Here is a 26,886-nt window from a genome sequence, read left to right as displayed (position 1 = left end):
TTTCAATGTGTTACATTAAAACCCATTGGTATATTTTGCACTTTGAATGGATCCTTATGCATGATTTTAGATCATCATGCATTATCAGTCATTTGGAAATACTTGTTCACTGAGTCGTGCAGCTCTTCCAAATGTTGATACATTTCATTGTATGGTATCTAAAACCACATTCATTTAAGTGATCACGATCTTACTAGGAAAGACTTTAAGTACTGGGAAACTGTCAAGCTTATGGTGACAGAAACAAGTTTTCAAAATTCTAATTTTTTACTCAAAAGCTCAAATTTTTCATTGGAAATAAAGATTGCTGGTTGTTTGCCTTGAAATGACAGGCTGACTTCATTCATTTGTTAAAAGAAAAAAAAAAGTGTGTGCCAAGTATCCAAGTCTGAATAACCATAGTTTGTCTGTCAGTTGTTCTTTCAAGTAAAAATATGTCATATAATAAAGCAGGTAGTTTAGCTCACAAATCAGTTACATAAATGTCTTCATTCAGGATAAACAACTGTACTTCAAATGCTGCAGAAGAGCTTTATTTGTGCCCCCCAGTTTGCCATACAGAATATTAAAAAGACATAGTCAAGAGCTAAAATTTAATAAAATTAGTATTTTTTACTGCTTCATCAAAGACATTCTTAAGTGAAATTGACATTTGGAGCAGTAAAAAATACAGTAACTACTAGGATAGTTGGGTGCCACTGCTTTGAACATGCTAAGGTGCTAGCAGTTTTACCCACCATTGCTTCTGTATTATCAGTGCAAATGTCAACACAGTCAAAGAGGCCAAATTATGTCTTAGAATCAATATGAAACTAGCTTTGTCCTTGCAAATCTCCCCTGAAAGGATCTCAGAAACCCCCACAGGTCTACGAACCACAGTTTGAAGACTGCTGCCTTAAAACATAGGTTTCAACTAGTAGTTCTCCTAAACAGACTTAAATTCACTCTTGGTTTTATAGTAGTTTTTTGGCTTTTTCCTCCAATTGCATATTTATGAATTTCCTGACTTAAAAGTAAATGCAGATATAAATATGTAAATATCTTGCAAACACTTGAATATGTTATATTATCCAACCCTCACGAAACATCTGTAAGTCAACTATAATTTATTCCATTTTTATATTTGAAAAAAGCCACTGATGCTCAAAGAGGTTTTGTCCTACAGTAAATAATTTTCAGAGTCTAGAATTAAATACAAGCCTGTTTGGCTAAATAATGTATGTTCTATCTAATACGGCACACTCCCCAAGTCTCTCAAAACACTGAAGATACTTACATATGTATGTACATATAAATAGATACAATGCCACTGGTTTTATTGGTGGCATAGCTTTTGAGAAGACAGAGTATATTGATATACGCAAAACACAGATATTTTGATGAATTTTGTGAAATTCACAGAGTCCTTATGGAACTTTCCTATACAGTCAGGTCTGTCATTAATTGCCTGAATTAATGTTGTCTCTCTAACATCATTAGCATTCAGTTTCTTCTTAATGGCAATTTTAAATCAATACCTCAGTCACTGGTTCATTTGAATTTCCAATCAACCCTGTGAAATGCACAGGGGTAGATAGTGTTAGCTCAATGTACCAAAGAGAGAAGTGATCCTCATACACATAACGCATAAACTACAACTGCATTGTTCAAGAATACCAAGACGTTTTGTAGTGGAGCAGCAGCTTTTCAGTCTGGTTGTCTTCTGTCTGCCTCATTCTACCCTGGTCACTAGCCCTGTCCTCCTTTGGCTTCATCGGTCTTACTCTGTTACCCTTCCTCTCTGGTGTTCATCCCTTTGTTTTGCAGGGTCCTCTTCCTTCATCCATACCTAAGACATTGGTGTTCTGCCACGTCCCATCCTAAGTCTTCTCTTCCTGGCTGCCTTACTCCTCCCCGATGCTTGCCAGACACCTGAATGTACCCTTCCAGGTCCTATCTACTCTCCTAGGAACTCCCCTTTTGGCTGCCTACATGGCAGGACACCCAGATGTTACAGAGGCACCCCCAACTTAACAAGTTTAAGACAGAACTCCTTACATTCCTCCTAAAACTGCTCCTCTGTGTGTTTCTCTTGGCTAGTGGCACCATCCCTGCCTTAGTGCACCCAGCCAGAAAACGGAGTCAGTCTAGACTCTCTTCTCTGCATTACCCTCTATGTTCAATCAATCACTAAGCCCTGTCTATTGCATTTCCTAAGTATCTCCAGAGCTGTCTCAACCTTCCAAATACCATTTCTGTTGCCTTAGTTCAGACCTAATTTTTCCTCTGGAAATAACCTCACTGTGATCTCTCTTCTATTTGTCTTGCACAGTGAAACCAGAGGAAACCTTCTAAAACACATTATCTGATAATACTTGCAAACTTTAAAATCTTTCCTAACTTAAAACCTTTAACAGTTTCCCAGTTACTCACCACCTCCAGGCAAGTTCTGGCTCCTTACACCCAGAGAGCCTTGTGCGGCTTGGCCTTGCTTACTTCACCTGCAGTCCAGCCGCACCTAGTCTCCTAGTTTCCAGGACACACCATGTACTTTGACACTTTCCTAACCTCTTCACTTGCTTTTGTTTGTGGAGTGCCCTCCCCACTCCCACTACATGCTTGTGCTTCCTTGTCCTTCAGAACTCTACACTGAAATCTCTACCAAGAGAAGCTTCTGAAGAGGAGTTAGCTGTTTCCTTTTCCATGCTCCCATATGACCAGGATCCTGCATTTATTATAGTGCTAATCACATTTTCATTTATGCCTCTGTCTCCCCGTCAGGCGGTGAGTTCCGTAAAGGCAGCACCATCACCTCTAAATCTCAGCACCTAAGACATATCTGGTACACAGCAGGGGCTTCATAAGTGTTTGTTAATGAATGACCCAGTGGTCTGCTCTAGATCATATCTCCTAAGTGCAGGGCTTTTCCCACCTCAATGTCTCACCTGCGAAAAATATGCTTGCACAGAGATCGGAAATGTCCTTTTTAGTGTTTAAAAATTTTACGAAACTATTTTGTGACATATAAATGGTTTTATAAATCCATTTCCTGCAGTGTTTTCATTTAGGAGCCACAAAACTTTAGGAGCTGCATTGGTCCACCCTCTGTGACCAGCTATTTAACAAAAAAGAACATAGTTCTTTCTTAATATGACCGAGGTAAGGCTGATTTTCATCTTATCTATCTTAATTTCATTGTGGCAATAACAGAACTAGTGTTTTCAATACTGACACTATATCTTAATAAATAATTATATATTATTAGAACTCATATAAAATCAGGTTTGCAGGAAATCAGGTTCTCAGTTGCAAAAATGAGATCAGTAAATCAATCGGTACTTTTTTTTTTTTTTTCTTGGTTTTCCTAAGCCCAGGCCAGGTTGCTAATTAGGTAACTTCTTATCATAATTACCTAGTCAGTCTTAATGGCTTCACACACTCTGCTCAGTTTCACTGGTCCTGTAGGGCCGCTTTTCAATTGTTAAAACAGCTGCTGAGTTTCAAACCGGAGGAGGCTCGGTCTGCGCCGAGCGGGAAGCGCTCTCTGAGTGAAGGCTGTGATAGGCAGGCGTTCGGGTGAAAAGTGGGACATGAACGCACAGTTTGCACACTCTGCTTTCCGCCTCCAACCACCAACCTTCTGTATTTAACACGTCCCCCTCCCTGCCCCCAAATCAACCCCCGAGTTTCCCTCTATTGTGCACCCCGGTCTCCTTGACAGTGGGATGGTTCCGCGTGCGCGTCTCCTGGATTTTGCAGCTTTGTCGGGGACTCGGTGGGCCTCCTTCATTCTCCCCGAGTGGCACTGAGGTTAGGACAGCAGTGTGTCCCTTGCGATGCCGCCCGCGAGGGTCCTGTTTGGGGAGCGCTGGGTTGCGGAGCAGGGTGGTGAGTGTGTGAGAGAAAGAGAGGGAGGGAGGGCTACAGGGAGAGAGAAAGGGAGGGAGAGGGTGTCTGTGTGTGAGTGTGTGTATGTGTATGAGTGTCTGTGTGTGTGTGTGCGTGCGCGCGCGCTGGCGCGCAGCGGGAGGGAGAGAAGGAGGGACGGAGGGGGAGGCAACGGGCAGAGGAGGGAGGGGGCGGGCGGGCAGCGGTGAGGCGGGAGGGGTTAGGGCTGGGAGGAGAAGAGACTCCGGGCTTCAGCGGTGACACTCCGGAGCGAACACACACTCCCCGCTTCCAGCCGCGAGAGAGCGGAGCTAACTGAGCTGCGCACCCGCCACCGCCGCTGCCGCCCCGTGCGCCCGGTTCTCCCCGCACCCCGCGCGGCGCTCCAGGAAGGCGCCTGTGCGACTCGCGGCCGCCCGCGAAGCCCGCGCCAGCCCCGCGGGTCGCTGCGGCATCCTCCCGCCGCCCAGCCCCCGAACGTTCCCGGCTGTTTAAAAGGACCTCCCGCAGCTTCCAGGCTCTGCCCCGGGATTCCCCAGCCCCGCGCGGCTCCCTACTCCACTTCGCAGCAACTTCGGCGGCCGACCGCCGCCGGCCCTCGCCCGCCTTTGAAGTTTGCTGTGCAGACTGCAAAGTTGGGATACTTCAGCGAATTGAATTTTTCTCTTTTATCTGCCTCCGTCCCCGCCCTCCAGGCTTCTTGTTCCTGAATATTGCTTAGCATCTTGGCAGGGTCCGGGGACGTGGACTATTTCGCACACCACACCTCGGTGAGGGATTTTTCCTCTTTTCCCTATGAAAAACAAACAGATCTTTTTAAGGTAAGTGGGGAGAGGAAAGCAATGCTCAGAGCCCTGACGCTTTAGCCCGCCACCCCTAGACCTAGCACAAGGAGCGTTCACGCCCGAAGGGTCATCCGAGATGGGGGCTCGAGGCGCGCGCCCTCAAATCGTCAGGGCCCAATAAGCTTCTCAAGGGCGCCCTATCAGTAGGAACTGAGGGCATGAGGGACAGGAGCAGGTTTCTCTCGTTTTTGTTTTGTTTTTTATTTTGTTGTTTGCTTGTTTTTAATTTAGCTGCTGTCGAAGCTGGGCGGCCCGGAGAGATGTGAGGAGTTGGACAGACAGCGCAAGGGCGGGGAAGACCTGGGACCGGGGATCTCGGGGTGCGGTGGGGTCCGGGGAGCCGCGGAGCCTTTATCCCGGACTTAGCCTGGACACTTACTTTGCCCGCCTGCCAAGAGGGCTGTTGCCTCCCTCTTCAGGTTCATGCCCTCCGCCCGCCGCTAGGGAAAGTCTGTGGGACTGCGGTTTTGCAGAGGGCGTCTGCCTGTGGGGCGAAAAGCTAGAGGTCCAGGCAGCGCGCGAGTTCCTGGTGGGCGTCTGGGAGCTGCGCAGCCGGGGCCGGGAGTTCAGTTGGCCCGACCCTCAGCCGCTCTGGCTCCTCATGTGTCCTCTGCGTGGTAGGCGAGCATCGTTATAGAAACTTCCTTGGGCTGAGCGAGGTAGCCTGGGACCGGCTAATACTTTCTTCCGGGGAGCAGAGCGGCCACCGAGGTGACGCCCGCTCCGCCCCCAGCCCGGAGACTCGACTTCGTGCCCTCGTCCCGTCTGTGCGTGAGTTGGGGTTCGCTCTCACCCGCGCTACTTTTCTTCCTGAGCGGAGTCGCCGAGGCCCCGACAACCTAGGAGTCCGAACGAGTGATTCCAGGTCCCAGCTGTTTTCTTGGAGGCACTTTGCAAACTGCTGAATTTGGGGTGCGGTTTCTTTGCATTGTGCCCTCTCGGTTCCCCTTTCTTCCCGCACCCTATCCCAGGCCCAGGCGTGAGAGCTCCCCGCAGTTCCCCGGACCCGCCCCGCACCAGCTTCTCGGAGTTTGCCGCGGGCACCTCTACGCTGTCTCTGAGCTGTCCCTCCGGCCAAGTCGCGGTTCCCCTCCCGGCCCCCTTCGGGGCGCTGTCCATTTCTTGCTCTTGGGTACGGGTGGCTCCCTAAAACCAAGACCTTGAGCGGGAAATGAACCTGAGTATATGCCTGGGTTTTGTTGTTGTTATATTTTTTCCTTCTTCTTTTCTTTAAATTTATTTACAGAGTTCTTTTTAGCAACTTTGTTGGGTTGATAAATTTGCTTCTCATCTGTCGAACCCGCTAAATCACAAAGAAGAGTTTATTTTTTCATTTAGTTGCTGCTCTCCCCAAACACACTCCCCTCTCTTTCCCCCCTCCACCCCTCCTCCTCCTGCCTCGCTTTCTGAACCCTTTTTCTTTTCTGACGGAGGGCATCTCCGCACCTCCTCCTCTCCTCCTCCCACCCGGTCCCTGAGCGCCTGTGAGAACCAGGGGAGTCATCAATGGAAATAAATAGGACCCAGCTCTATTCTCCGCCCCCTTCAAACAAGTAAAATCCTCCCTGGACTCGCAGAAGTAGAGATAAAACATCCCTCCCCGAGGGAGCGGTTGCGGGGGATTTGATGGGATTGAATTGTTTCATTATCTTGAAAGAAGTGATGGATGGATCCGAGAGGGAATATGTATATAAAGCAGAGTGTGGTGAGGGCGATCGGTATGATTATTCATTATTGTTTGTTAAGAGTAATAATAAGGCCGCAACCCTCGCGCAGACTGTGTTTATATACATGGGTTTGAGTTTATGTCAGTCTCTTATTACAGTGGTTTCAGAAAGTGAAAACACCAAAACGGTATTAATTCTTCAGTCATTCTGCATATGGGATTAATCAAATATCAAAAAAGATGCTGTTGTTTTACCAAAGTTTTAATCTCTGAACTTTTAGAAGGTTGCACTGTCATAAAATGTCATTTGCCTCCATCTGTCTTCTTAAAGTTTAAAAAACTTGGCAACATAATTAATTATGGTCCCAATTCTCATTTTCAATCTAAACCTATATTCAGGATTATATTAAAATACCCCATCATTTATTCCTCAAAAGTGACTCTTATGAGTTTAAATTCTTGGAGGGGAGAGAGGGACAACTGGAAATGAGGGGCCTAGGAGTTAGAGAAATTAGTACTATTTCAGATTTCTCTAAAAATTCCTTTACTTCTTCCTTTAAAGAAAGAAATTACAAGGTCCTTCTCTGCACAGTTCATCACTTCAGTGAATGCCCTTAATCTTTACCACACACTTGAAACATAACAGCTTGCAGCCTTGTCTCCATTATTGCTTTCATTTTTGTGTCAGGACATTTTATTCATTAAACCTGTACGTCAAAGACTTAGGCTTAGTGTGGCAGTAACACTCTGTTTTAATTAGTAACTATCATAAAAAAGAAGCTAGAACTCTGTAATAGGCCTAAATTGCTATGAATTATGTGTGGTTTAAATTGCGCATTTATTTCAGCAGAAATGAAACCATGAATATAAAACATCTTTTAATCACTTGCAGATACAGCTTTTATCTCTTAAGATGTAACAAAATATGTAATTGAAAAATATCCTTCTAAGGATAAGAGAAGCCCCCACCCTCAGTTTATTTGTCCTGGGTCTGTTTAACATTCACATAGTAAAGTATGAATGTTAAAGAGTAAAGACTATTGTCACAACATTGCCAGTATCAGGCCGATGGAATGCTACCTTGAAAATAGCCACAGTGGGTCAGTTGTCAACTTAATGTAGAGACACTTCCAGTTGGCTACATGAACCTTGCTGTTTCAGATTTTAGTTTTCTCACTTGGATTCATCGACCAGACTCTGTTGTGGAAGGGGGAAAAAAATGTATTTTAAAACTCTTAAATTATTTGACATGAGGGGGAGAAAGGTAGAAATAAAATATTTATTTCTATAGTAGTTCTCTTCAGCCTATCTAGAGGTCAGAATTTTTATTTTAAAACTGATTGTGTTTTTATGGTCGTTGTTAGGACATACCATTTTGGTATGATGGATGAGTAGATATTGGAAATAGAATAATAATGACAGAATCAACCAAGAGCATAGAAGCAGAGTGTGAATTCCACATCATATGTGCTAATTAAAATTATTTTAATCTCCTTTCCTTAGTTTCTCCATGATAAGGTGGTCGATAGTGACCAAGCAGTGCTCTCTCTCACTTTTTTGCTTCCTGCCTTCCTGTCAGGTCTGGCTTTGGGGAGCCATACACCTATAGTAGCAGCTGAACCTTGCCAGAGTCAGTCGCCATCAGCTAATCACTTGGAAGAAAGTATGTCTCATAGTCATCTGTATTGGGTTAAAGGCAGGGATACCCAATATAACCAACAAAATAGTTCAACTAATTCATTTGACCCTGAAATAATATCTAGAACCTCTGTTTATTTTAGAATGATTATTCTAAAGAACATAATTTATTCTTCCCCTGTGGGCTCATAATCATTTAATAGAAGCCACAGCGTGGTTGATAGTAAATAGTAAACCATACGAAATCTTTGCTTTGAAAGCTGATTTTAAAATCAAATCCTCCAGTATTTAAATACTCTATTTTAAAATACTTTGTATTTTATTCCCTGAAGTTAGGATAAATTCTGCTGTATTTTTCCACTGTATAACAAATGTAATATTACATGACACTTAGCATGCATGCAGTCATGCTTCCATGTTACTTTCCTCCTAGAAAAAAAGTAAATATTTTGCTGCTGTTGTTAAAAAATAATCATGTAGTATGAGACAGAAAAACAAGACTGCTAATATTTTATTGAATCACCTGGTGGTATGTTGACCATAAACTCAGTTATATTTTTGTTGAAAATCACACCATTTCAGTATAAGTCTGTTTGCTTGGTTGTGTGTATTTCACGTATTTCTTGCCTCTTCTGAGATGACACCTGGCATTTGCTGTTCCAGTGCCTAAGCCAGTGCCAAAAGCAGGTGTATCCTTGGCTGCTTCCTTCCTAAACACACAACCCAAAGATGCAATATCTACATCTTTCCCATTCCTTCTGGTACTTTACTGAAAACTGCAAACCAACAAACACATGAATTTTAGTCTTTTTAAATATTTGGAAAACATGTAATATATAATGTTAATTCATAAAAAAAAGTTATGGCTTGTTTTGATTTTAAAAATTAAAGATAACAAATTTGATCAGTGTGGTATAAAAGCAAGCTAGCAAAATGTGTCTGTAGATTCTTCACTTTGGGATAAAGAGACAAATTTGGCCACAGAACAACTGGGTATTGGGCCCTATTACAATGCCAATTTTTTTCAAGGAACTCATTGAGTTAACTTTGATTTAAACTTCACTTTAAAGTCCACAAACCTCAAGTTTATGAGAAAGGCATAGAAACTTCCAATATTGTATGTCATTATTCTTTCAATAATTTCCATATCCTTTGGAAACTGATTCATTTTAGTAAGTTAGTTAATAGGTCTTGGATTTCACTTGTTAATTTTTTCTGTAGTAAATTTGAACATGACACAATTAATATTTTATATATTTCTCTGAAGTATTTATTTTTAGCTTCACTTATGAAATCTCTGAAATGAATCTTTTCTTTAAAAAAGAAAAATATGGCTAGAGGTAGTAGCATAAATATAATTTATCAAATGTCTCAATTCTTCTTTTAAAATAATTTTCTGTCTTTTTTATAGTTAAAAGAAAAACATTTTTAGGAATAATGGTAAGATTATATAAAGTTTGGAGGGTACTCAATAAAAATATGATTACGCATGATTGGGAATCAACTCATTTGAGTAGGACTCTTAGACACTGCCTCCATGCGTGCACGTTTGCTTTCTAACTGGAATGATTTCAGCTAATATCACAAATAGTGGTGACCAGCTGAAGTAAATGGAGACTGTACAAGTTTCTGTCAGTGTTTCTTCTCTCTAAGAGGAAATCAAGGTAAATACCTTCTTCTTCCAGCTGTGTGCTCTGAGAACATATATTCCACAATCTAAAAACATAGCCAGAAATATGGACTATATTCAAATATGTGTTTTATCAACAACTGAAAATCACCATATCTTGTCTTCTGAGGAAATGCCCTTGTATACACAGTTGTAGATAAAATAGGAGACTGAAATTTAACATTTTCCAAAATAAGCAGTAAAATCTGAACTCATAATTAGACCTGTAAAATATGATATCTTGTTTTTGAAATCACCATGACTGTTTTTTAAAATTTACAATGTAGGGACTATGAACAAATTGGTATATACAGGACAGACAATGCCCTATCCTGGCAGTTGGCAAACTGTTGGCAGACAGTTGGGGGTAGTGTTGTGGTACTTACTTGAAAATACTGTGTTTAAGAGAGAAAAGCTAGTGTAAAAGGGCCTGATTGATTTATTTAGGATTACTTTCTCCAATTTAGCTGCTACAAGTGTATGGTGACTTCTGGAGCGTAGATGGTTATAATTTATATTATGCTGTAGTGAAAAGTAAACCACAGTAATCCGTAGACACCTCAGAGATGGCTTTGATGACTCTTTTGCGTGCAAGTCATAGGGATACTAAGTCTGTGGGCATTGCCATGTGGAATGCTATGAGCTATACAAAAAACCCTCCATGCAAACATAAAAGTACTTGATTCATTTGAGTTATCTTCTTTAAAAAAATACATTTAAAAGCACATAATAAACACATTTTACCCGTAATAATACACTAGTGTGTGTGTGTATATATATATAGGATATAGGTCTAAATATTATGTATATGTTGGTGGCCCTCAATAAATGTTGTCATTTTACATTAAATTCCAACATTCACAAAATTTATTGATATTATCAAAAGCTTCAAATTTGGATTGATACATAAGTCGCTGCATCCTGTAATTCAAGAGAGATTTGTTGCCAACAGTGGGACAGAGATCAGAAACACCAGCGCTAGCTAAGACACGTAGTTAACTGGGGAAAAACATCAGTCGTTTATTGCTGTGCCTTCCTGAGTCTCTGATATTGTCAGTTCTTTGGATGCTATGAAAATGCATTACTTTTTATCGTAAAAGAAAACTGCATGTTAAATAAGAGGTAAACATTTAACACTTTAGTGATAGCAATAGCAGAATTCACCATACTAGTAGAACTAACAGGTGGGTTACATGAGAGATGGCCTTAGAGGTACCCTGCTCCCAAGGCCTCTCAGGTACCAAAACACTACCTCAAAAAATATGCTTTTTTTTTTAACTTTTAATTTTATTTTTCAGTGTCCTCTATAAATATGAAAATATTTCTGCAGTGGGAAATGGGTAAACTGATATCAGCTAACTTTTTACAAAGGTATTTTAATAACTAGATAAAGCCAGGTCACTTAAGACAACATTTTAGAAAGAGGTTATTTTATACATATATATGTATAAAATATGTATGTGTATAATATATGTGTGTGTGTGTGTATTTCATTCTTTACACGTAAAAGTGAATATAAATAGGTCTTTTGGTATTTCCTTCTTACACCATAATGGGCAATTTGTGCCCCGCAATGAAGCAAAGAGGACACCCCCTTTTAGAGACCTCTGCTTTCCAAGGTTGACACTATCAGAAGCTGTCCAGGAATTAGAAAAGGACATTTGAAATTATCTTTGCAAGGTTAGGCCCAGTGAATATTTGCATTTAAAAGCTTGTCTTTTAATTACAGTAAAGTGGAAGATACAAGATACTGTTTTAAACAATCAAAGTGGAGGTTGCCCATTGCCTCTCAAATCGTACTGAACAGATATTCAGCTTCTGTTAGTGTCAGCCTCGTGAAGCGGAGGTCTCTAAAAGGGGGTGCCCTCTTTGCCTCATCGTGGGGCAGAGATTGCCTCATTATGGTGTAAGAAGGAAATACCAGAAGATCTATTTATAGTCACTTTTATCTGTAAAGAATGAAGTCAAGTTTTGTGAATATTGGTTAATACTGTATAAATTAACAAAAGCACTCTTACTCAGGATATCAGACGGGCATGGAACAACAAAGAACAGCAGAGGTGACAGCATGTGTGAAGCAAAAATAATGCAAGATAAAAATAATGACATTCTGCTAGGTGCAGTGGCACAGCTATAGTCCCAGCTGCTAAGGAGGCTGAGGCTGGAGGACCACTGGAGCCCAGGAGTTTGAGGCTATAGTACACAATGATCTCCCTTGTGAATAGCCACTGCAGTCCAGCGTGGGCAACATACTGAGACCCCATCTCTAAAAATATGATGATAATAATAATATTATAATCAGCCCTCTTTACAAAACACCTCTGAAATTAACCAGAAAAAGATTTGAAATGTACAATTATATCTACTATAATTATCTATGATACTCATCCCAGTATAGAGTGCTTTTAAGTATTTTTTAATGTACTGTGAGGATGTATGTGTGTATACAGACTCATACACACAAACCCACACACATGCATATACATTTTCTTAAAATCACAATTCTAAGAGGTTTGGAGACCTCAGTGTAGACAACACATTACTGAATGAGAGGCATTGAAAGGAAGTGAGCAAGAAGCTGAAAAAGCTCTCAAACTAGTCACTATTTTCAATATTATTCTGTTATTTGTAGAGGTATTTCATAATTCCTCTTTTATGAATAAATACATATTGTGCCCCATTATGTTTTGAAAATTTCAGTAATCTGAGAGTTCAAAATGTTCCATCCATCATATTTCATGTGTATTGTGTTACATTTTGAAGTTTTTCTTTGAAATTATATTTTTTCTCAGTAATGCTGTCAGTTATTAACTAATGTTAAAGTTGTTTCCATGCTTTGAATTTCACAATGGAAGTGGAAATGATTCTATTTATTAATAATGTTATATCGTTATATAACCCTTGATTGTTTACAAGGCACTTCCACATCCATCACTTTCCTTAACCCTCACAGCAACCCAGTGAGGAAGATATTCTATCCTCCTACTCCTGATAAATCTGACTGACCTAAACTGACAGAAACTTTTTAAATAAAGTCGTAACTCTTTGGTTTTAGAAGCAAAAATGTTTAAAAACGTAGGCTGAGATTAGTTGCCAAATTAATTTGTCTGGACAATTTGCTTAGAAGTTTTTTTACAATTTAATTATTCGGAATACCACTTGTTTAGCCTAAATCCACAAGACCATAATTGTAGACTGTCTATGCACTCACTGTTTGTTTTTGGTAATAGTTAACTTCTTAGGGAATTTTTAAAGTGGAAACTGATTAAACTTTTTTACTTGTAAATCATTATTTCAGGTAAAACAGAAACAAAACTTACCTTTGAGAGTAAAAAACACTAGTTACAAATGGCACAAAGGGCTAACAGTGATACGTAATCCCCGTATCTCTCCTTCCAGAAGGTTAAAGTCTTTTTTAATAGGGGAAATCATTGAAAGTGAAGTAATCTCTGAACATGCATAGGTTCTGATGTAAATCTCCCCTGGCCCCCCTACACCCCCAGTCACCATTTGCATAGATTCTCCTCCAATCATAAAAGGTAAACTAGGTTGTCAGTTGGCTTTATTAAGTCTACTTATAGCCTGAAATCATCTCTTGAAGTCAAATTTTCTCTCTTCAGCCCTCCTTTTAATTAGTCCTACTAACCCAGTCATTCAAATCTGGGTATTGCAATGTTCTAGGATATGCTATTTGTTGAGTTTGATTTCTCTTCTCTCTCTCTCTCTCTCTGTGTGTGTGTGTGTGTGTGTGTGTGTCTGTATGTGCACATATATGTGACAGACAAAGCCTTTCACATACTTTGGAAACAAGTTATTGGAAAAAGGAAATAATAAAATATATTTTCTTCAGTAAATAGAGCCCAATAAGAAAATTTGGGATTCAAAAAATAACTCATAAGTTTATTAGAGACACATAACCCATGATATTGAAACATATTCCAATTATGTATGGTAGCTGCAATCACTGAAAAATCAATAAGCTGCAGAATCCCTTGTGAAATTAGAAGCAGTTAGTAAATTTACGTATCAAGTTATTCCATTATAATATTAATTATGTGGCATTCTTGAGAGGCAGGAGTTGAGGTTAGATCAGTTCTAAGATTTTTAAAATTATTTTTAAATTATTTTTTAAAAATTGGATGAAATTGTACATTTCAGCAAAACGAGAGCACCTATAAACATATATACAAAAGATATGCCAAAAATTCCAAAAGTTTAAAACCCTTTAAGATTTACTAAGAAAAATAAGTTCAGATAGTGAAAGTATTTATACACTCAGCACTTCAGCCACCAAACTCAGTCTATAATTTTTTTTTTTTTTTAATTTCCACATTTAAAGTTTATTCACACTTACAAAGCAGTGACAACAACCAGGCAGTTTCAAGACCTCTTTTTCTCTTGGCAGGCTCTGTCTTGTGTAATGATCACTGAACATTGTTGACCGCAACAATCACTAGCTGCAGCTTTTTCCTTAGTGCTTCCCTTAAAAAAAAAAAAAAAAAAAAGAAGGAGAAGAAAAACCACACCTCACTGTATATCTTACTTCCTTCGGGGGGAAAGGATTACATAATTGTGGGTCTGAATTCCCATATTGTGTCAGTACTTGTGGTTTGTCATCTCTCTAATTGTTGGAAGTTTACATACTTGTATTATTTCATCACAATTTGCTATAAACTATTGAAAACGACTGTGGGATCTGTCTGTGTTGTTTGCCTTTTGAAAATGTATTTTTCTTTAATCATCTCTTAATCCAGAAATAATAATGCAGAACATCCCAGGAACTGATCCTGATCCTCAGTACTCTGATCTCAACACGTGCCTCTTAAATCCTTTGCTAGATATAGTGCCTAAAGAGCCCGAGCACACTCACCTTTGAACCAGTGTTGATCTAGTTTTGTTTATTAAAAAATGTTGATGTCCTCAGATACGGTGTATGAAGGATAACAGAAAGCATATTAAGAGTTTACAATTATTTTTGTGATTATTTTTTAAAATCCAACATCTTGGCCTTTACTCTGTGCTTCTAATGAGTATCTAATTGAATAGGGTCCTAATCTTTTACCTGATAGGTGAGGTAAATAAAGATGGAATAATCTGATGCTGAAACTCCTTCACATATCTCTGTTTTAAGAGTAAGTCAAGACATGTTTTTTGCTGCCGAATAAAACGTTGCAACCAGTTTTGAGAAACTGGCTTACAATACTTGAAGAACAATAGAACCTTTTTAATTTTAAAAGAACATTCATATCAATTATTTCATTTAATCTCATAGCAATCCTGGGAATAATTGTCTCCATTTTGTAGATGAGGTAATTCAGATTGAAGGTGATTAAGAGACTCAGTCAAAGTACCAAAGCCGATCATGGTTTAATCAAGGACTTCTTCAACTTAGATCTTTGACTCAGATCTTGCTCTTAAGTTGAGTGATCTTTTTCTATTTTGCTTTGGTAGCCTTCAAACTGTTTCAAAACTTGACTAAATGAATAAATGCATGAATAGATGAATAAATAATAAAAATTACATAGTAGTTGGTGGGGGGAGAGGGGGAAGTAAAGAACAGACCAAAATCTAAATTCAGGTGTTTGCAAGAAAACTCAATCCTGAGTTGATGAGGAACTCAGACATGGGAAGAGGTCACCTGAGACACTGAACTTTGAGCTAGCAGAAAAGAGAGAGAAAGAAAAGGAAATGATATGTTACCTATTCTTTCTCCAAATTGTGAGACGGTGGCTGTGAGGGTGATCTGGCTGCGACATTTGTCACCCTTTTGATGGCCAGGGTTGATTTAGGCTGATCTGGCTGGCTAGGCGCGTGTCCTTTCCTCCCTCCCTGCTCCACGTGCATGCCTCCTGAAGCTGCGTACTGGGCCGGAGAGGATGACTGTCCCGATGGAGGGGGACGGTCTTTGGTCAAGGGTATATGAGTAGCTGCGCTCCCCTGCCAGAACCTCCAAACAAGCTCTCAAATTACTAAATTATCAGGAACTAATATCTTTGGAGAATATTTTCTAATCTTTCCAGAGGTGTTTTTGTGTGTTTTGGGGGCCTTGGATTTTATAAGAGGGCTGATAGAATAAATACATATTTGAAAACTGTTCCTTTTAAGTTACTTTCTTTTACAAAAACAAGTTAACTTCATAGTTGTGTGTCCTCCCCTTTTTTCTGGAAGTAATATTCCCAGGGCATGGAAAGGGTTTAACCCTTTTAACTCTTTAAGGTCACTGGTACATCTACTCATTCATCTATCTATGGATTATATTAGCTTTATTATAGTTTTTTAAAATTACTCTTTTGGTTATGTCTTGTGCTTTGGCACTGGAGGCCACCACACATCCTTTAATAGTAAATACTTAGGCCTTAGTGCTGACCCATCAAAAGAACTGCTGGGGACCTTGGGGGTAAAGATGAGGGAGAGTTGAAGCTTCCAGACCATCAGATATTTCGGTAAATGTGGGATTAGGCCGACAGAATGAAGCATCACTGTTTTACTCTATGCAATTTATTATTCTGTAGTAGTAATAAATGGTTTCTTCTTGATCTCATTTTATTTATTAGTAGTATTTTTGCAAACTCTATTTAAGTCTATGAACAAACCAGAAACTTTGGTGTAATTTTGAATCTTGTCACCATCTCCTAAATAGTCCATTGGTCAGTTATTGGGCTTTGTGATAAACACAAACTGCTCGAGGGAATAAACTTTTTTTTTTTGTAATGTAAAAGAGGTAGGCCGGGCACGGTGGCTCGTATCTGTAATCCCAACACTCTGGAAGGCCAAGGCAGGAGGATCACTTGAGGCTAGGAGTTCAAAACCAGCCTAGTTTTGAACCTCGTCTCTACAAAAACTAAAAAAATTAGCTAGACATGGTGACATATGCCTGTAGTCACAGCTACTTAGGTGGCTGAGGTGGGAGGATTGCTGGAGCCTGGGAGGTCAAGGCTGCAGTGAGCCATAATTGCACTACTGCACTCCAGTCTGGGTGACACAGCAAGACTCTGTCTCAAAACTAAAAAAATAAAACTAAAGAAAGAAGGTAGAGAAAAGAGAAAACTGAAATAGTATGGATATAATAATATTTCTTAGAAAAAGAAAGGATATGGGCAATGTCTCTCCCATTCATACCTCTCCCTAAATAGAGGTTTAAAATATTAAAACTTGGTAGTCAATGAAAATTAAAGGTCAGAAAGTTCTAACAATCAAAATCCTAGAGATGAAAATCCTACTGCTGCTACTACCAGATTATAGGTCTTCATATTTTGGAAGTTTCAAAATAAAAATACACAAGAATCGCGAGATTGGAAGAGACAGACCCATCCATCACCTGGCTATTCGGGTGCAGTCCATGAACTGTCAACATCAACATCTCTTGGGAGCCCGTTAGAAAGTACCATTCTCAGGACTTACCCCAGACCTGTTGAACCAGAATCTGCATTTTAATGGGAAAACAGTGATTTCTGTGCCCACAAAGGTTTGAGAAGCACTCATATACGCCATTCCTGTGCTCAGATCAGAATAGATCCTAAGCAAACCAAAATGTACATGATTTCAGAGGAAAGAAGCCCTCCTGAGTAATATGCTATTTTTGTTCTTATCAGGACATTTTTGTGTTCTTAAAGACAGAAAAATGCATCCTTACACCAGGCTCCTGGACCATCTAGCACATGTCATCACCATATGGCAGCCATGCCAGTGGATGTCCATGATGTCCCCCTCAACAGATTAGAGATATGCTTCCAGACTATTTAGGTTTCATGCAATAACCTATTATATATAAGTTTAGTGCCCATAAAATTGTCAAAACATTCATATTTTATTTGCTATTTAGCCTATATTCTCTCGAAACAAATTCTGTACATCAGCAACATTTGTCAACTTGAATGTTCTTTTTCATTTATTCGTTATGCACCCACAAAATGTCATGAGTATCTGCTTGATGTTGGGCTCTGTAGTCAGTACTATAACTTGTAGATATACGTAGGATTCCTTTTCTACCCTTAGAAAACTCTAGAATGTGTACAAACAATTTAAGATGGTCTTCAATAGAAATATGAGCATAGAAAAGTGCACAACCAAATTTCTCTGTCATTGTTGAGGATTGAGTCTTAAAGAATGAGTAGAAGTTTGCCACCCAGAGAGGCAGTAAAGGCATCCTAGCAAAAAAAGTGGCCTGTGCCCAGGCTAGAGGCACTTACTGGGAATATGAAGCAGAGGGTGAGGAGCTTGTAGGAAATGAGTGTGGCAGAGTGCAGGGCTTGAGAGTGAAGGACCTCATGGGCCGTAGACTTCATCCTCTGGGTAATGGGAAGCCATCTGACTTTTACATTTTTTGAAGAGTGAAACAGATTTTTGTTTGTAAAGATGCCAGTGTCAGTACCATAGAAAATGAATGAGAGATATTGGAAAAGGGTATGAGAGCAGTTAGGTGAGACACAATAAGTGGACAATTTGAGGCATTGGCAATTTGGATAGAAAAGAGAGAACAAATTTTGGAGAATATGCAGCAAGTAGATTGGCAGGATTTGAGGATTAATAGGACATGGGGATTGAAAAGTCAGATAGCATGAAGGTCCCTAGTCTCATAACTGGAAAGATGGTGCTGCTGCACTGGCATGTCCTGATTTTCATGCAGCATCTTCGTTTACCCTTCAGCTGCCTCATCAGGACCTACTGTTACACTTCAGTCCACAAACATGGAAACCGAGGCTTGGAGCAGTTGCATCATCTGCCCACAGTCACAGTGGTATGGAGGCATTCTGGCAGAGGAAGGAGTGGAACTCAGATTCAAATTCAAGCCTGACTCTTGAGTCTTGAAGCTAAGAATTAGCCTTGAGGGTTTGGTAAACAGCCACCCCTAACTTCTTTGCACAGTACAGAAATTTTAGGAATTTTTCTGATGGGAGATATTTCAGATTGCTTTGCTGTCTACTGTTGGCTTCTTGAAAACAGTATAATTCAGCAAATATTTATCTAATGCCTACTGTATACAAGAAAACTAAAAACAGCTATGAAGGGAATATAAAGGGGAGTAAAAGGTAGTTTTTGTTCACAATCTTGTGTTATATAAGCCCCATGAAGAGCTTTTTTATAGGGACAAGAAAAATATAAAAATAACTATAATTCAAGTGAGACGAGAAAGTAACGTAAGAAACAACGTCTTCGGTTTCACCAGAGGACTGTAATTCCACCTTATTGGCCTCTGAGGTTCCCAGGGGACTTGGAGTAGGCACTTTAATAAACACTGGTTGACTTATTGACAGTGTGCAGGGAGAGCTCAGATAACAAACCATCTAAGTAAACACCACACTGTCGCAATCCTATTAAGAATTTCCCCCGGAGATTTTATAGCCCTGTTTTGGGTATCTCACTCCGGAAAGTCAGGAAGCATCCTCCCTCTGTAGGAACACTTCCTACCTTTCAAACTGCTTCCTTCAGTGGAATGGCTTTGTCAGATATGCCTTTATGTTGCTGAGCTCCAAGCTCCTTCCTCTAAAACCATGCTGACCATGGGGACTGGCTGGGCTAGCCGGAGAGCCTCTAATCCGTCTCATCTGATAATGGACGTCAGAGCATCTGGTGTCCTCCCTGGGTTTAACACTGGCCAATTATTCCTCACCTGACCTGACTGCCGGGCCCCGGTGAGCCACTGCCTGTCTTACAGTCCCCGTGACTTGGCAGCATGTCCCTCTTAGTGGCTGATGGTTGCAGTTAACTCAGGTGACGCAGGTTCCCAGGTGCGAAGCCTGGGAGACCAGTGTTTGTCTTTCTGATGTCTCTTTCTCAGTGTTTTCATCTGTTAAAAGTCACTTCTGGTTCCAAAATTGCGTGGCTCTGTATGGCTTACTCTTCATGCGAGCCCTTGCTGAAATGTTCCTTCCTCAGAGAGAGCTTTTTTATAGGGACAAGAAAAATATAAAAATAACTATAATTCAAGTGAGACGAGAAAGTAACGTAAGAAACAAAGCCTTCGGTTTCTTCCCCTTCTTCCCAGCATTCACCTTTCCAAAGGTCCTCTCTAGTCCCTTATCCTGTATCATTTTCTTTAGAGTGCTCAGTGCCCTCTGGGATCATTATATTAATTATACTTTGTTCTTTACTTGTTTTTCGTCCCTCTTATCCACTGAGTATAAGCTCTACAAGTTCAAGATCTTCACACTTCTTGTTCACTGCCTTATTCCCAGCATGTCAGACAGTGCCTAGTACAGAGTAAATGCCCTACACATATTTGTGGAATTACCCACTGAACTCCGTAATCCCACCATGCTGGCTTTTTTCTGTTGTCACTGCCTTATTAGTGGGTATTGCTTCTTGTTACATCACTGAAGCTGGGTTATAAAAGATTTCTTTGACGGAAACTTTAGGGAGGATTCAACCCATGTGTTTAACAGACATCGCCAGCAGAATCACCAAGGCAGTTTTTAAAACCAGGTTTGTCATAAGAACAGAAACATCTTTGAACTTGAATCATTTTAAGTACCTTACCTTGTTAATATGGTGAGTAGAACTAGAAAAACCTTTTGAATGTTTAAGATCCTTTAAGTAGATAGTACATATGGCCTGAGATAGATGGAAAATATATAAAAATTCAAGGTTGTGACTGAATGAAATGATTGATAGTTTTTTAGTATTTTTTTTTCTTGCTGTACTATTCTGTTTTAGTCTTTCAGTTTTATCCTTGCTGTTACTAGCAAACAAAATCAGTAGTTATCTCAGTTCAGAAGAGCTAGTGATGGTTCAATTTGATCCATCAGTAGTGAGCATTTAACATGCGTATTGCAAAATGTATGAAAAGATTGCTGAGCTGCCCTGTGAAGTATTATACGTCAAAGCTTGGTGTCCGTCTTAAAGATGCTGCCAGTCACTTCCTTACTCTCTCTAGCCTGGTTTTCTCGACTGTCTCGGTGACTGCAGTCAATTCCCTTCTAGTCTTTTCTTCACTGAGCTCACCATCTGCCACTTCCCTGCTCGTGCTTGTGTAGTTTACTACATTCCGGATTACTCCATTGCCTTTAGAATTCCTCCAGGGATGGTGCTTCTTTCCAAATAAGTGCCTAGTAGCATAAGTTATATGGTATTTGGCAGGTGTGAGTTTCTAGGAAGGTTCATAGGTTTTATTTAGCCTATCTGTTTGGATACGGCATATGAAGAGGTCTGGTCACATATACCAAACAGTAATATTTTCTTGTCAAATTTTCTTTGTACCTTCTGTATCTGTCTTTCTTAATTCTGTTTCTTTCTCATTTACCATAACCACTTTCCAGGACGAAAATATGCCTTCGGACTTCTTTCTCGTCTGGGTACTTTTAACAAATGGGTTGGCCTCAAATAATATGCATCCCTTCACTTAAAATTTAAGTTCAAAGAAGCGACTTCTTGGGGGGTGGTGCATGTGTGTATGTATTGCCTTTCTCTAATATGTCTCTTCAACCATCCATGTGTCTGGCAGATCACATTTCCCACCATGATAATTGAAATCAGTCTTCTATTTTTTTAACCACACTTCCTACTAATTTCCACTGTAGCCTTTCCTCATTTATGTTTCTCATCATTTAAAGAGAATGCCTTCCTCTTTTTCTCCTCTCTTCCAATACCTTCTTAAATATAATAACTAGTTTTTAAAACTGCATCTAAGATAGACAGCTATTCAGGCTATTAGATGCCACCTGAAAATTCTGTTTGACTATTTCATTTCTCTCATTTCTTCCATCTTTGCATTACTTTCTATTTGTCATTTTATCATATGCATGTTCCTATAATCAATGTGTTATTTTTTATTCCTCTTTTTTCCTCACTTCCTTCCTCCAACTTACCTGCACATTCTGGCAATCCAACTGCTAAACATATCCCCAATTTTTCCATTATTCCTCATCTCCTCTCCAAAGTTGAAACAACCACCATCATGGACAACTGCAATAGCCTTCATCTGATCTTTTTGTTTTCACAAAGATGAAGTTGTTTTCTGCTTTTAACACTACCTCTTCTCTGAAATTCATTTTCTATACAATAGACAGGGTTATTCCTGAAAAAGCTTGGATCACTTCATGGCCTTTCCATGCTTAAAGAGCTCTCCACTCATGCCTGTAATTCCAGCACTTTGGGAGGCCAAGATGGAAGGATCACCTGAGCCCAGGGGTTTGCGACCAACCTGGGCAACATGGCAAGATCCCTTCTATACAAAAATTTAAAAACTAGCTGAGTAACGTGGCACACACCTGTAGTCCCAGCTTCTCAGAAGGCTGAGGCGGAAGGATCTCTTGAGCTCAGGAGGTAGAGGTTGCAGTGAGCTATGATTGCACCACTGCACTCCAGCCTTGGCAACACAGCAAGACCCCGTCGCAAAAAAGTTGGTGATGGGGGCCTTTCCAACACACTTGGAACAGAATCTAAACCCCTTAATATGGGTGTAAATCTTTATGTGATGGGCACATACTTGGTGCCGAGATAATTTACTTGGTCTTCCTTTCTTCCCTCACTCACTCTGTTCCACACTGATGTCCTTTCCTTTTGTCAATACCTCATGCTTAGTGCAACCTCAGTGCCTTCACACCAGCTATTTCTCTGCCCAGAATGCTTTTTCTCCTGACATTTATTTGCTTCATTGGCTTCCTATTGTCATTCAGATGACAGCATAAATGTCATCTCCTCTAGGAAAACTTCTCTAAATACTCAATCTAAAACAGCCCATCACCACACTTTCACACAAGCCTATTTTAATTTTTAACATAGCTACCAGCAATGATGTTTTCTTGTGTATCTTTATGTGTTGCCTGTCACAACCACTAGAACACTCACTTCCTGAGGTCACAACTGTTCCTAGAAGAGTACCTGGCATGTAGCAAAAACTTATTATATAGATATTGAATTAAAATAATAAATGAGTGGAAATGCTGACATTGGACTCTGTTGGCTGGGCAGGTACATTTTGCCCCATAAATAGATTCTAAGTTCCTAAAATATATATTTTTTTGAGACCTCACAGTACCCGGTTGAGTTTGGAGTATGACATCAAGACTTGACAAGCTCTTATTCTCTTCATCTTTGCTCTTTTGGACATATTTAGGTTTTGGTATCCTAAGAAATCCATGGAGTGACTTACTGAAGAGTTAACTTCTTGGATAAAATGGCTATAAAAAAAATCAAATTTTTATGGTGCTACACACTGCAGGGACTCAATATTTTTTGTTGACCACAACAATTCATGCCTCACCTTCCAGGCCAATATGTGCTGTTGCTACATGCTACTGGCGCACTGCCATGCTCCATCTTAGCTAAATTTCAGTAGAGAATGAGGTATGCAGCTTGTAAACTGCTTTGGGGAATGTTGCACAGGAAGTCATTTTCATTTTGTTGCAGATCAACAGGAAATAAGGCTTAGTTGCCAAACAAAAGCAAGAAAAGCAACCAAGCATATTATTCCTTTCTTTGGGGCTTTCTAAGAATCATTAGCATCACCTAAGACAGTGGAAGTTATCCCAGCTATCTCAGTTTCACATGTACAGGACATTTTGATAGGAAGAAGGTATTTAGTATTTTGTTCCAGTTTTTCTTTGCATTCTCCCATACACTGCTTTTGAACTTTGTCATATCTTCTAATCACCCATCTGATACATTTTAAGAGTTTTACTCCTTTCTTTATTAAAATGGGTCTGGCTTCCTGAATTACAGACTACTATCTATGGGACATTTATTTCGGCCAATTCTGTTGTTCATTATTCTTCTCATTGGCATTAATATTGATGGGAATACAAGATTACTTACTTTAAAATCTGATCCTCTTTGAAATAATTCTGATTGTGCAGGCTTGGCCATCTTTTAAATTAGAATGCCCTAACGTTATCCCTGTTATGAACCCTGCATCATGAGACTCAGAGGGAGTGCATGACAGAATGGAAACTTTATTCGAATCCTTGGCATGTTTTAATTTCACATTGCTTTTTTATATTAATTTAATTTCCTTCCAGAAGGAAAGTTGGCAGTCATTTAGAAAAGTGCTAAGGAAGGTTGGAATGATTGCAGTTGAAATGCATGTGCAAGTCCCTAATCCATAGATTATTGACATAATGAACTCTAAAACCCTTAATAATCATGCCACTGTGCACTGACAGCCTGCATTTAGAGAGCTTTAGTGTATGAGTTCTGTACATAATGTCGGCTCTACTTTGCTGAGCTGGGTAGAAGTTGGCATGTTATCGCAGAGTGTGAGCTCACCTAGCATGTGCCAGAGACCACTCCTCAAGGCAGACCAGGAATCCTTTACTTCCATCTGCTTTATTTCTCCCTTTTCAAATATGGAAATGTCAGTCCGTAATAAGCTATATTTCCTTCAAATTTTTAACAGATTTGGATTTTTAAGAACAACTAGCTTCAGACATTTTCATTGTTTGCAAAAGAAAACAAAATAAAACAGCTTTTGGGAATTCAACTTTTGATTGTTGCATTTTTGCCTTGAGGGAATCCGTACATTCACGCTGACACATGGTGGACATTCAGTATTAAAGTGTGCAGTCCCCTTCGCTTGCTGCCCAGCAAGTCAACACCAGACACAAGGTTCTTCCCCCAACCAAAGCGATATATGTTTTTCTTACACCTTGACCAAATGCTTCAGATTTATTATCAAATGTGACATGAATGATTCAAACAAAAACAAATGCCCTTGAGTTTAAAAATGGAAATTTAAAAGACTAAATATTTGCACTTAGGAAAAGAAAATAATAGAAATCTCTGTGGCAGACCATTGCTTGAAATTATTCTCGCTAAATTATAATCATACACTTTCCACTCTCTTTAATTAAACATTAGATTCCATTTATTCTCAGTACATTCGCTTCAAGTAAATCAGAATGCCCATCCTTTTTTGTCATTGTAAATTTGTTTCAACTTCGTGGCCTGCACATGATCAGGCACATTAGATAATTTTTATGCGAATCTCAGTGATACTATATATTTTTTCAAATTTTATACTTTATGTTATATTTATACTGATGAATCTGATCTTAAATTTTATAACATGTAACGTGTATAAGAGCTTGATGACATTTTTGACAGCTACATTTATACATTTCTGCAAAGAACTTGTTGGTGTTGGAGGGATGGAGGAATTTGTTTTGATCATATTGTCACAGGTAGGTAAAGCTGTTGGCTGCTGTTCTGAGGAAGCTACAGTTTGAGAAAGGTCACGGTGCCTTAATTTATATCACGTCTTCTATTTTGAGAGCCTTGGACCATTACATGAAAGCCCAAAAGAACTTTATATCTACCAGATTTGCAATTGTTTGAATTGCTCAGATAATACAACCAAATAGCAGTCTGTAAATATTAAAGACAAGCTTTCTCTAGTGGTTGAAATAAGAGTCTGCTCTTTAGAGTCTTAATTGTCATATGTGGTAAAACCATTTAGTGGAATTTTAAGAAAAAAAATTAGCCAGATTTCTTATCACTGTTCATACAATTTCAAATAAGAAATGTTAGCTAACTGAACCAGTGGTTTAACCAAGGTGAATAAATTGACTAGTTGATCTTATGTAATTGCAGATAAATTTTGCAAAATGACAGTAGTGGAACTGCTATAGACATTCTGGGGCAAGTTTAATTTTTTTAGGTATGTTGTGCTTTTTTGTGATGATAGAGGTAATTCTGGGCATTTAATTGATACAATAAATTACTCAAACTCCCTTTAAAGTTTTACTTTGCTTATCACTGACCGTTTTATAATTCACAAGCATTTCCACAGGTCTGTGGGAAAAGGATATGCCAGGTCAGTTGGACTGTTTAATTTACCTAAAAGTTCCATAGACTATGAAGTTTAAATTAATGCTAAAGAAAGTCTTAGAATTGTTTGTACATGCTCAGTTATCCATCATTTGCTGCACTCCCTACTCCTTGAAGAGCAATAAAAATGCTTTAAATCTATTCACTGACATTTTCTTGAAAACCGGAGGTGATGAAGGGGAGAAGCGAGTACCCATCACCATAGTCCTAAAATATTAGAAAGAATCCCTTCCCCATATCTCTTGAGTTGTATAGTATTTACCTGCTCACCAGAAAGTGAGCAACAGATATTCCATTTTTATATTTAAAAGTTTTCTCTTTGGGGACTACTACTCATTTGCCTTAACTCCAATATCAACTGATTGAACTCATAATGTTTCTACATTTTTGATCTAAAAATATGTGTGTGTGTATATATTCATACACCGTATAAACTAATTATTTACTTTGGATTATCCAAACCCATCTCTACCTTTGTAAGTATAGACTATATGGTTAATCTTTGGCCAGTTTTATTTCCCCTTTTAACTTGTAGGATATTGGCATTCCAAAGAAAAATATCATATCACCAATTATCTGTTTTCTAGAGATTGAGGTGTATCAAATCATTGGATCATTTTTATTTTCTCACCTCAGTTTTAGCAGTATCTGAGGACTTGTGCCAAATATGAAGGCCTTTGACAACATAAAAATAGCATAATTATATATTAGCATCTATATCTTTTATTCACTAGTACTTTTCAATGGAAACAAAGTCAACTTTTTCAGTTACAGAATAACACCACCAAGTTCTTCTGGGTTGTGGATAACTGTGCAACCAAGTTGATCTGCCTAGCAAAATAAAAATATTTGGAATTATCCTAGCAACTTTCAACTTATGTTTGAACTAAAGCCTCAGTTGTAGAAAGATAGCAAGATTTGTTGCTGTGCAAACACATTTCCTACATCATCCACCAGATGGCCATGAAAAAAGAAATAGTGCTTAAAGTGAAACTCTGATTGATGTTATTTAATGTAAAGTTTAAATCTGGATAAGCTCTGCCTACCTAGAAGTAACTAAAAGAAATGAGAGGAAAAGTTATGCCATTAGAGGGCACTTTTGTAATTTTAGAAAAAATGTCTGTTCTTATAAAGCAATTTAAGGCTTACGCTTAAGAAGAATGAATTTTCATTGTCTATTCTAAATGACTAGTTCTTAAACTGTGTATCTGAGAGAGAACATTTTATTGGGAGGGAAAATGTGTAAAATCTTAAAACCACCATTTGAATAATTTTTATCAGTAAATGTAAGTTGTAAAAATATATACAATGTATCTGCACCGTCATTTTTTTGATTAGCTATATTCTGTGCTGCTTTTAAATACATTTTAACTTCTGCCTGTAACCTCACCAAATCGAACAAGCCATCAATGCTCCCTAATATTTAAATTTTTCCCCAA

At 39.2% G+C, this 26,886-nt stretch overlaps 1 protein-coding gene across 1 annotated transcript in view; it reads left to right on the top strand.

Annotated features, from left to right (window-relative positions):
* The first annotated feature begins 4,145 nt into the window (after positions 1-4,145).
* The window catches only part of NDNF (neuron derived neurotrophic factor), a 36,515-nt gene continuing 13,774 nt past the window's right edge, over positions 4,146-26,886 (top strand). Inside the window, exon 1 of the mRNA XM_023220066.2 lies at positions 4,146-4,688. Coding sequence (XP_023075834.1) covers positions 4,663-4,688 — 26 coding nt within the window. The 5' untranslated portion in view covers positions 4,146-4,662. The remainder of the gene's footprint in view (positions 4,689-26,886) is intronic.

The sequence above is a fragment of the Piliocolobus tephrosceles genome, chromosome 3, assembly GCF_002776525.5.
Source record: "Piliocolobus tephrosceles isolate RC106 chromosome 3, ASM277652v3, whole genome shotgun sequence".
NCBI lineage: Eukaryota > Metazoa > Chordata > Mammalia > Primates > Cercopithecidae > Piliocolobus > Piliocolobus tephrosceles.
Note: the sequence above shows the minus strand (reverse complement) of the source record. Positions and strands in the feature narration are given on the sequence as shown.